The following is a 12468-nucleotide window of genomic DNA, read 5'->3' on the forward strand; positions in this document are numbered from 1 at the left end:
GGGGTTGCAAAGAGTCGGACATGGCTGAGCGACTTTCACTTAAGGCATAAATACAGAGGATGGAGGAGAGAATAAAAATCAAGAGGTGACAGAGGAAGAAAAAGTAACTTAATACCTAAGTAGAGAAGGAGGTTACATTCAGAGGTTTGCCTGGAGCTCTAACCTCTGAAAAAGCAACCACCTTTCCCTCTTGCTTTATCGTTTAAGACTTCCCTTAAAATCGTTTGGGTCCCAGGTAGGTAGCCATCCTGTCTCAAGCACCCCTTTGCATCCTGTCCTTACCTCAATGAGCATGTTTCTTGCCATGTTAGAATGGGTTTGCCTTCCCATGTGATATCCTCAAAGGCAGTGGATACTTTTTGGATCTTTTCCTTTGTCTCCTTCCCACCAGCACTCAGGCCAGTGGCTGACAAGGAGACACTCAGCTGATGTTTGCTGAACAACTGAACGAAGGAGAGGGTGCTTTACCTTCAGCTGCAATTCCTTGTACCTCTTGGACATCCGAATAAGCAATTTCTCACCATTGATCATGGCAGATTTTTCTCGGTAGTACTGGACCATGGCCTGGGCAGCCTCTGTGTAAGCCATCTCTAAAAAGGCCTAGGAAAGAACGGAGGGACAGACGTCGGACTTGACTTGAGTGGTCTTAAAGGAAATTCCATACAAGATGTGACTCCATGTATATAAAGTTTAAGAACAGGCAGAACAAATTGATGGTGGTAAAAGTTAGAGTTGAGTTTCCCTCAGGGTTGGGGGTGGATATTGATTAGGAAGGGAAATGAGGAAACCTTCTGGGGTTCTGGAAATGTTCTCTATCTGTACTTGCACAGTAATCCCTGGTGGCTCAGATGGTAAAGAATCTGCCTGCAATGCAGGAGACCTGGGTTTAATCCCTGAGTCAGGAAGATCCCCTGGAGAAAGGAATGGCCACCCACTCCAGTATTCTTGCCTGGAGAATCCCATGGACAAAGGAGCCTAGCAGGCTACAGTCCATGGGGTTACGAAGAGTCGGACATGACTGAGTGACTAAGCACACACACACACACTTAAGATTAGTGCATTTTAGGGTATCTGTTTTATACCTCAATAAAAAGGAAAAAAATTCAATACAAGGAAAAGAGCTCTCTTTGATCCCATCTGTTCAAAGAGACCTATTTATTAACTTTAGCAAAAGAGCTCATTATAAGATGGCCCCTCTCCTGATCTCCATGGTTACCAAACATTATTCTTAATTACGTACATCCATCTGTGGCTACAACATGCCACAGGAGCCCCTTGGGTTGGGAGGGTCCATTAACCCACAGTTCCCCGAGAGGAGGGGCTGAGTCTGTTGCACAAGTGACCTTGGGCTGATCCCTGCAAAACTTGCTAGTCAGCGCGGCCAGTGGCAGGAGACAGACACAAGTCCTGGGTATCTGAGCTCTCAATTTCTTAGCAAAGAAAGAAATACTCTAAAAACCATGGGGGTTTCTGAGGCTTGAAGGAAGGCCATGTCTTTGTGAGCTGGAGAGAGAGGAAACAGTTATATTTCCACAGTATTTCTCCTCTTTAACCGGTCTAATAAAAATTTACAAAGAAGCGGGCTTTTCCACTCAATTGATGCTACAGGGAGTTTCTACATAGACTTTTTTTTTTTTTGGCCACACTAAGCGGCTTGCAGGATTTCAGATCTCTGATCAGGGACTGAACCTGGGCCATACCAGTGAAAGCCAGAATCCTAACCACTAAGCCACCAGTGAACTCCCTGCATAGATTGTTTTGACTGACCCGTCAGTTTGCCCCAGGAGCTGCAGTGACAGATTGGTCACTGTTATTGTATCTTAGATTTGATGGGTTTGTATTAATACCATAATCACGATGCAACCAACTGGTCAATTGACCACTGACTGATCAATGCAACTTCTCAATGTCAATGCTGAGAAGGAAACATGGTCTGTGACCAGGGACCCCTCTCTGCAAGCCCTCACCTCCCATTTCCTTGAACTGCATGGGCTAAACAAGCTCACACTCCCCCCCACCAACCCCGCTTCCCTCACATTTGCTTTTGCATTGCAGTCTTGCCTTTCTCTGTGCTGTCACAGTCCACGGCAGAAGGGTGGGAGACCAACAAGTCAGAGTTCTTTACAGTTTTATTTCAAAATCTACCACTCAGCTTTCTAAGTGCCTCTTTTTTAAAATGTTTTATTTTTATACAATTTTTAAAGGTTACTTTCCATTTACAGTTATGACACAACATTGGCTGCATTTTCTGTGTCATGTAACACACCCCGAGCCTATGTTACACCCAACGGTTTGTACCTCCCACTGGCCCACCGATAGCGCCCCTACCCCCACCCCGTTAGTAACCACCAGTTGTTTCTCTATATTTGTGAGTCTGCTTCTTTTACGTTATACTCACTACTTTGCTGTATGTTTTAGATTCCACAGTATAAGCTCTATCTGTCTGACTCTAGGTGCCTCATTCCTCACGCCAACATTTTAGCACCTCTAGCTTTCACCTCACACGGAAATAAAATGAACCCAGTGAATCTCACTGCATTCATGTTGCAAGCTGAATTTTGGAAATTGGCCCAAAATAGAATTCTGAGAAGGAGGAATGAAGAGACTACACGAGTAGTCCAAGCCCGTTGACGGAGGAAGACCTCTGATGATCCAAGGTGGCTTTGATTTTCCAAAGTTCGTGCCTTACTTAAGAAAAGAATTTCTCCTGTGCCCGTTCCTCTGATTCCTAAAGTTAAAATAGTCATTAAAAATAAAAGACTAAATGTTCTTACTGCTGACCAGTCTCTGTATAAATTCCTCTCCTGACTTTAGAAATGAAGACAAACATAACCCCCAAGACTCATTCCACGTGGGCTGAGGGTTCTCAGTTCCTTAGATTCACCGTGCATCCACTAATTCCCACCTACTCTCCTGCTACGAGAGCCAAGAGCCTCGGATGTCAACCCCAAGGATCAGTGAAAATACCTCTTCCCGGTCAGTTGTTGGTTGGCTCAAAATCCACGTGCCATCAGAGATGAGGAACGTAGAAGGTGAGAAAGACTAGCGTTAGCTCAGGGGTGGGTAATATAGTGCAAAGACTCGAGTCCATGGATTTCTGTTTAGGAACCAGCTGGCTTTTCTATGTTAAGGAACACTTCATTCCAAAACACATCCTCACCTCTAGGTAACTCGCAAAGGCCTGGGCCCATCACAAGAAGGGTAAAGTGAAACCAGAGCAAACAAAACACCACCACCGCCGACGAAAATCTCGGTGCTGCATCAGCAGGAGGCCAGCTGTGCATCACCCCTTTATGTTACAAACAGCTTCTTTTATAAAAAAAAAATTATATAGTTCCCTTCCCAGTGTGTGGTTTATCCGGTACCTATCAGTGTGAACATGCTCAGACTTACCTGATTAGTTGACTTCATGAGGATATAATTAGTGACCTTGCCAAAGGGCAGCCCCAGGTTAATGACGTCATTCTCTGTGCAGCTTCCCTCCGGCAGGTTGCAGATGTGGACCACGCGGCCGGCGCCCGTTTTCCGCTGGGCAAACTAATGGGAACAAAGACCCGTGGTTGGTCTTCAAAAGACATTTCCTTCCTGCCCTCTATTCCAGATGAGCCTAATGGCTATCTCCCCCCCCAGCCAAATAACGATTGCAAAACTAAAATTTACAAAACAAATGCAGAAAAAGAATCCATTCGCAGACACATATGAAACATTGATTTTATGCCATCTCTACACAGAAGATTCATAACATTTTTAACGAGCAATCCTATCCAGGCTTGATAAAGAGACTGGGAAATGGGCATATCCATACATTGCTGGTGGGAAGTTATATATTGACAATCTTTTGAGAATATACTTTGGCAATATTGGATAAAACTTAAAATATATAGGGTTTGCCCAAAATTTCCTTTCAGTTTTTCCATAAGATGTTATGGAAACTTTTTGGCCAACTCAATATATAGCCCAGGATCCTGCCATCCCACTTTTGGAAATCTTACCTACAGAAATAAATTTACCAATATGTAAATACATACAAGGACTTTTATTACAGTTAGCTTATTATAATAAATTTACAACTTATTGCCAAAACTTTTGGAAACAGCCTGAATGTCCAAGAATAGGATAATGACTGAGTAATTGATCGTTCACACATATGATGGAAACCTATGCAGCCATGAAGAGGAAGTGGTAAATGAGCTGATCAGGACAAATTTTTAAGACAGATTAAGTAAAAAACAGTTTCCAAGTACAGATGTAGTATAACACTATTCTTCTAAAACAAAACAAAAACCCAAAAATGTATGAGAAAAAGATGAAGCAAGTGTTGTAAAGTCTTGATAATTATTGGAACTGGGGGATGAGTACATATGGGTTAACTACACTCGTTTCTACTGTTTTGCATGTTTGAAATTTTTCACAATGAAAACATTTTAAAGGATATCAGCACAGACAGACAAACATGTGGGAGGGTGCATATCAACCTGTCAGTACTGGTTATCTTCAAAGAGCAGAACTGGAAGGGAGTAAGGGGAGAGATGTTTAACCTGTTTCTTATATACCTCGTATTATTTGGCTCATAATTTTTTAAAAACTCAATAAAGAAAAAAGAACACGAAAGGGCTGGTGAACCTAATACATACACAGAGACATTCACAGCAACAATCTTTGGTTTTTAGGACAGTGGCTTTCAAAACTTTGTTAGCCCTGAAATCCTTTCTTCAAACAAAAGCTTGCCCACCAGCCCAAAATATTCAACAACTAAAGAGGAGCTGCTTTAGACAAACCTTATGGTCCAACACTCTGCCGCCACCCTCCATCCAACAGTCCCAAAGGCGCCTCTAAGGAACACATTTCAGAAACAAAGACTTGGGCCTAATCACAGCTCTTGGAGGGAGGAAGTGTGTGTTTGGTCTGTGCAAACTTTAATCAGCCTGGAGTCTCCAGGAGGTTCAAGAATTAGTACCCATAAGCCAACCTAAAGTAGAAGAGAAGGATGCAATTTTCGAAACCCATACTAATAGCATAGCCCATATTTGCATAATCACCATCTTCTGTGATAAAGTGAACTTCAACATCTAATTACATTTGATGTAGGTCCTACTCAGCTATGGTAATACAGTGGGAAAGTCTGAGGTCTCATCCCTAACAGGGACTAATACTTGGGTAATTCTACCATGAAAAGTCTTCATTTTTCTCATCTGGGCTGAGGACAATTAGAGTCAGTCAAGAATTTCCTTGGATGGTTCAGCCCTGAATTGAAGAAACCCATATGCCTGTTTCAGACCTCCCTCTCTGCAGTGTCCAGAGGTCAAGCATTTCCCAAAGTGGGACAGTCTTCCGTGCCTGGCCCGGGTGGCTCCCAGAGCATGTGCGCGCCTCCCTAAGGTGCAAAAAGAGCTCTGCATAAGCTGGGAGGCTTTGAGTGTGAGCCTGGCTCAGAAGAACTGTGTCCTTCTCCAGGTGTGACGGGAGGAGAGCTAAGAGGCAGGACCTTTGCCTCTCATTAGGGCGAGGGGGCCACACCAAGATGCCGACCCAGCTGAGCTCTTGGGCTCGGCAAAACTGCCAGTCCTCTGAGTTCATCAACAAAAGGGCTGAGGCTGGGTGCTCCGCCGGCTTCTCTCAGCTGGGCACGTCTCTGTCCACGTGACTGCTGTGGTCGGCTTGGGCTCATGTTTGCTCAGACCACACGGCAGACACGCAGGGAGGTTCGGGGCCCCTCCAGCTCCTTGCCTGTCCTGTTGCCTAGTGACCGGGCATGAGGGCCAGCGCCTCCCCGATTGTCTCCTGCAGATTAAAAAAGCAACTCAAGAGGCTTTTATCTGAGGGTTAGTGCAGCAACTGCTGCTGAGGGCAGAGCCTGCCTCTGAGAAATAAACACCTCCACTGCTGCAGGTCACCTAAGAACAAGATGAAGTCACGCTGCAGACAGGTTACAAAGGTGCCAAAATACATGGGTCTCAATTAAGGTTTTCATTTAAATTTAAAAAGTACATTGCAGCAGCATGGAGGCACCTAGAGACTATCACACTAAGTGAGGTGAGTCAGAGAAAGACAAGTCTCGCATCACTTAATGAGGAGTCTACACAAATGATACAAAGGAACTCATTTACAAAACAGAAACAGACTCACAGACATAGAGAAATTTATGACAACCAAAGGGGAAAGTGGCAGAGGGATAAATAAGGAGTTTGAGATTAACATTTATACACTATGCTAAGTCGCTTCAGTCGTGTCCGACTCTGTGAGACCTCATAGACGGCAGCCCACCAGGCTCCCCCGTCCCTGGGATTCTCCAGGCAAGAACACTGGAGTGGGCTGCCATTTCCTTCTCCAATGCATGGAAGTGAAAAGTGAAAGTGAAGTCGCTCAGTCCTGTCCGACTGTAGCAACCCCATGGACTGCAGCCTACCAGGCTCCTCCGTCCATGGGATTTTCCAAGCCAGAGTACTGGAGTGGGGTGCCATTGCCTTCTCCGATTTATACACTACTATATATATATAACAGATAAAAATCAAGAACCTACTATATGGCACAGGGAACTATATTCAATATCTTAACCTATAATGAAAAAGTCTGGAAAAGAATATACACACACACACACACACACATAAAACAATGGCTTTGCTGTACACCTGACACTAATCAGATCAGATCAGATCAGATCAGTCACTCAGTCGTGTCCGACTCTTTGCGACCCCATGAAATGCAGCACGCCAGGCCTCCCTGTCCATCATCAACTCCCGGAGTTCACCCAGACTCACATCCATCGAGTCAGTGATGCCATCCAGCCATCTCATCCTCTGTCGTCCCCTTCTCCTCTTGCCCCCAATCCCTCCCAGCATCAGAGTCTTTTCCAATGAGTCAACTCTTCCCATCAGGTGGCCAAAGTACTGGAGTTTCAGCTTTAGCATCATTCCTTCCAAAGAAATCCCAGGGCTGATCTCCTTCAGAATGGACTGGTTGGATCTCCTTGCAGTCCAAGGGACTCTCAAGAGTCTTCTCCAACACCACAGTTCAAAAGCATCAATTCTTTGGCCCTCAGCCTTCTTCACAGTCCAACTCTCACATCCTGACACTAATACTACACTGTAAATCAACTGCACCTCAATGAAAAGTTGTCCATTTTGAAAAAAATTTAAAAATAAAGTACCTATTTACATATTAAAAAAAGTACATTTCATGGATGCACCCCCTGCATTGGGAGGCAGAGTCTTAACCACTGGACCACTGGGGAAGTCCTTAGAAACATTTTCTATGTGTTGTACTGTTTTGCAAATATTCGATTTAATATAGTTCAGTCTACATTCTGTGAGTGATCTAAAATATCTTTTTGTTAAACTTAATTAGGTTCAAAATCATATTTGATTCATCAAGGGCATAGAGTTATATGTATAATCACTCTAGTCCATCCTTGAACAGTTCATATAAAACACGGCTATTATTTGCCTTACGTCCCATGGGAGATCTAAATGATGAGGGAGGAAGGGAGGATATGGTCCAGGAGGTACTTCTAAAGTCCGCTCACCAGGATCGCAGACAACCCTGAGTGCCCTGGAGCAGGCAGCACAATGTTGTACACTTATTCCCAACCTGGGTTCTCTAAGGAGCCCAAGTCCTGAAGGGTCTTTGAAGGTAATAATGTATCAAGAAAGGAGTGTGTGTGTGTGCGTGCGTGCGTGTGTGTGTGTGTGTGTGTGTGTGTTGGAGTATAGTTGTTTTACACTGCCGGGTCAGTTTCTGCTGTGCAGCAAAGTGAATCAGCTATAGGTATACATACATCCCCTAAAGAAGGATGGTTACTTTTGACATTTAAAAAAACCCAAGTTGAAATCATACTTTGAGTTTCTTTACTAATAAGGTAACCTTTGGTTAGATCTCTAGGCTGATGAGAAAGGGTGACTCATGTATCTGCTTTAATAAAAACGGGTAACTAGTTAATTACTCACTAAACTCACTAATATAAGTACTTTGGCAAATAGAACTTTGCCAAACATAAAATGCAGGACAGGGGCTGCCTGAGGTAGGAGTGAATAATTTAAAAGAGTCTGGGCTGTAAAAACCACAAGACTTTCTGATGTAGTTAAAAAAAAAACACCCTGAACTTGGAAGACAGAGGACTGGATTTCAGACCCAGCTCAGCTACCGATTAGGGGCATGACAAGGACAAGCTAGCTTTCCTTTGGGGGGTGAGTTCCCCAGGGTGGGGTATGAGGGAGTTCGTCTATATGTCTCAAGTCCCTTCCAGATGTAAAATAGCCATGCTTATGTGGCTCAGCGTTCTAAAATTCCACTTGTCTCAGAAGCCTTGCCAAGCTAAAGCCTAAGACCCAGGATAATGATAAGTTTCCCCAACTGTGCTGGGCAAACACAGGAAACCTGCATCTTTTCCACCCCCTGCCCAATGAATGTAATGCCTGTCTTCTACTCTGGGTGATCAGCCATTCCAGCACGCATACATGCACAAGGACCGTCATCCTTCAGACAGGCCTGTCTGTGTTGGTATTGGTCTCCTCTTTACAGAGCTGAGGGTGAGCTCCAAGCAGGGAGCACCTTGCCAATGTGTCTGCCCCCCTGAATGACTGTGCCTTCTGAAGGAACGAGAGGAGTTGAGATCATACACTGAGATAAACTAAACACACACGGGGCCTGCTACCACCCTGAGGACAGACACAGCAGCTGTGTGCCTCTGGCCTCCAGGCACTCGGGCCAGGGCAGTAGGAGCATCAAGACAGACCTGGGTCTGTCTCCAGTGTTCCTGCTCTCCAGTGTCGACCACGAGCAAGGGACTGAATTTCTCCAAGCTGATTTTGCTTCTCTATAAAACAGGGAAAATAAAAACTGATTCCATAGGACAAAAATGCCACAGTGTACTACTATATAAAGTGTCTTCATGCAAAGCCTGGTGTCAGCAAGCTTCTATAAATAAATACTTGTTCCTTTCTTTCCTGTGACACTTCAAGAATGTGCTGGGCTTCCCGGGTAGTGCTAGGGGTAAAGAATCTACCTGCAAATGAAACAGACATAAGAGACAGACGCAGGTTCGATCCTTGGCTCAGGAAGATCTCCTGGAGGAGAGCATGGCAACCCACTCTAGTATTCTTGCCTGGGAAATCCCATGGACAGAGGAGCCTGGCAAGCTACAGTCCATTGGATTGCAAAGAGTTGGACATGACTGAAGCGACTTATCATGCACACACATGATGCTACTGGACAAGGAAAAAAAATATAACTGTACTATGATGATGTAAGAGAACGTCTGTGTTCTTAGGAAATTCATGCTGATGTAGTTATGGGTGAAGAGGTACAGTGACTCCAATAGTTCAGGAGAAACATGCATATAGATCATTGGATGGATGGATAGACAGATGGATGGAAGGACAGATGATACAGAGAGACAGAGAGGCACAGAGAAAGAATGATAAAGTACATCAGCCAAAATGTAAAAATGTAGTGAATCTAAGTAAAAGGTATATGGGGGTTCTTGTATCGTTCTTGCAACTTTTCCATAAGTTTAAATTAAATTAAAATTTGAAATTACAAAAATAAATTTTAAAAGATGTGCTGGGGGGTAGAGCAGCAGCTGGACTTAGAATCGTGAGGCTGGTGTTGATGGGCTCTGCTAGCATCCCACCCACTAATGCTCTCCCGGGAGGCACACAGGCGCAAGGTGCATTTGAAACTTTCCAGTCCAAGGTCAAGTCTCTAGGAGAGCTAAGGTGTCTGGGTGGTAACTGAAGTCTTCATTACTAACCTGAGGGCACAATCATCCCTCACCAGCCCAGGGATGCTCCAGTCAGTTCACAAGCTAGCATGGCATGGCATGCCCCCACGTGCAGTCAGGGCCCTGGGTACATTTTCATCGGTTGCAGCCACTCATTTAAAACCAGACGCTGCTTCTGGACTTCCCTGGTGGCCCAGTGTTTAAGAATCCACCTGCCAGTGCAGGGGACATGGGTTCGATCCATGGTGGGGGAAGACTCCACATGCCTCAGGGCAACTAAACCCATGTGCCGCAACTACTCAGCCTGCACTCTAGAGTCCATGCACCTCAACCACTGAGCCCCACAGGCTGCAACTTCCGAAGTCTGCATCCTCTAGAGCCTGTGCTCTGCAACAAGAGAAGCCACCGCAATGAGAACCCCGCACATCACAACGATAATAGAGTATCCCCCACTCACAGCAACTGGTGAAAGCCCATGCACAGAAAGGAGGACCTAGCGCAGCCATAAATAAATAAAGCAAAACCAGACACTGCTTCTAATGGTTCATGCGACCGGGTCTAAGACCTCTCCAGTCCCTCGCAGATCTTTTATGGATGGGTGGAAATGTGAGAAGAGCAGACTTGTGTAGGAAGATTCTGAGACCTTTCAATGCCCTCTGATGCAAGAGGGAGCAGACTTCGAAGATGAGTTCAAAGAACAGACCCAGTTTCAATAATTAACAGAGCTGTCATAACAATGTGGCTCTGGGCAAGAGGCCCCCAGGGTGAGAGAAGTCTCTCAATCTGCTTTTAAGAGTTATAATATAGAGGTGATCTTCAATAAACCATTTTCTCTGCTCCAGCCTCATCTCCTCTAGGTGTGACCTAATTTCACCTGGCACACAGTGTGTGGGCCTCTGCTGGGTTTGTGCTAAACATACCTGAGGACAGACACAGGGAAAATGTTTAGTTCTCATGGGGTTGATTTTGAACATACCATGCAGATATTGAAAAAACCAAGTCCCACTATAGACAATACAACATGATCTGATTTCCCCCCAAGTATACACTTACAGTAAGTAAATTTGCACAGGTACCCTAGCTAGAGACAGACAGTGATAGCTGAAGACATTTACCTTTAGTTTTCGCTCCAGGGTTGGATTTTCTATTCTGTATACTTCTGTTACTGTTTAACATTTACATCATTTTACTATTTTTGCAGCAACAAAAAAATTCATATTTGTAAGCAAAAAAAAAAAAAAAAGACCCATGCGGGTCTTCTGCTTCTTCATTCTTTGCTCTCTTTGAAAATGCACAAGGTGAGCCTTGCCGAGGGGACAAGAGCAAGGATAGAGCCGGAATGGTGGAGGAGGGGAAGAGTATTTGCCACATCAGTTACTACTCTTCATGGTCTATGCGGGGTCAGGAGACCAGGGTGCTCTGAGCCATGGAACTTAGAGGCCAGGGTGGAAAGAGAGGTATTCTAGAAACAGCCAGCAATCGGAGGGGCAACCTATGACTTAAACCTCTGGCTTCTCACAGCATTTCTATTTCCCTGTGCCTCGGTTTCTTTATTTACACACATTTTCTGGTGAGCAAGGTTCTAGTGAGAAAGAAACCGTGAAAACAATACATATCGTCCCCAGCCGGGGAAGCCCCATCTGAGGCACTGGCACTACTGAGTGAACTCTAAGGTGTCTGTGCAAACTGCAAAGTGACTTTATGGGACAGTCAGCAGGCAAAGTGCATCTCAGGCAGGCTCAAGAAGACTATTTACAGGCTGAGAAGGCCCCTGTGGCCCCTTGCAGAAACCTGACTACTCTGTTTATGACGACTCAGGCAGCCAAGGATAAAGCGCCTCTGCTCCCTCACACGGCAGGAGCTTAAGTGAAAGTGAACACCCTTCTCCCGGGATCCTGGAGGTGGAGGGGAGGGGCCAGGGACAGGCACAAATCACCCCCCCTCAGCAGAGCACACAACCGTCACTTCAGCGCCCCATCTCTGTCAGAAATAAACACGGAAAGGCTTGCACGGCTTGCACTGCTAACCGAATTGAGATAAGTGCAGATTCAGCCAGTAGACAGGTTGTGTGGTCATTTTAGATTTTGTGGCAGTTCAGATACCCCCTGAAGCCTCCGTCACGCCATGGAACCCCGTGTGGCTGTTCCCTGCTTAAAAACAGGGGGCTTTAGAAGGATGAGGGCTTCCCTGGTGGCTCAAATGGTAAAGAATCTGCCGGCAGTGCATGAGACCCAGGTTCTTTGCCTGAGTCAGGAAGATCCCTCAAAGAAGCGAATGGCTACCCACTCCAGTATTCTTGCCTGGAGAATTCCATGGACAGAGGAGCCTGGCGGGCTATAGCCCATGGTGTCGCAAAAAGCTGGACATGACTGAGTGATTAAAACACACACTTTTTAGAAGGAAGAACTGTTCTCTGCTCCACAAACAATACTGATGTGAAAGTGGCCGAGTCCTGGTGGTTCCTGCTTTTACTCAAAACGTGTTTCTGAAAAGATGTATGTAAGCGGAATCAGGCAGAAAAAGCCCGGGCACTCAACTGGAAAACACTTCTGGAGGAAAAGGCACGAAAGCCTTCACGGGTCTCTATGGGGGCAGAAAGGGGGGAAAGTGGGAGGAATTTCAGTGTCCTCTTTAAATATTTCTTTTCTGCTTGAGTTTTCACAAAAAGCACACATTATGTAAGCAGGAAACACAATAGATGTACGTATGCAAAAGGCGTTCTCTAGGCACTCATGGAGCCTGAAAAAAGT

At 45.2% G+C, this 12468-nt stretch overlaps 1 protein-coding gene across 3 annotated transcripts in view; it reads right to left on the bottom strand.

The window, feature by feature from the left end:
* The window catches only part of RBM20 (RNA binding motif protein 20), a 196748-nt gene that overhangs the window by 34533 nt on the left and 149747 nt on the right, over positions 1–12468 (bottom strand). For all 3 annotated transcript variants that reach the window (XM_070363308.1, XM_005894760.3, XM_070363310.1), the window contains exons 6-7: positions 3394–3537; positions 469–600 (exon numbers count right to left, since the gene is read on the bottom strand). In XM_070363308.1, the coding sequence (XP_070219409.1) occupies positions 469–600; positions 3394–3537 (276 nt within the window). The remainder of the gene's footprint in view (positions 1–468; positions 601–3393; positions 3538–12468) is intronic.

Source organism: Bos mutus, chromosome 26, assembly GCF_027580195.1.
Source record: "Bos mutus isolate GX-2022 chromosome 26, NWIPB_WYAK_1.1, whole genome shotgun sequence".
Lineage (NCBI taxonomy): Eukaryota > Metazoa > Chordata > Mammalia > Artiodactyla > Bovidae > Bos > Bos mutus.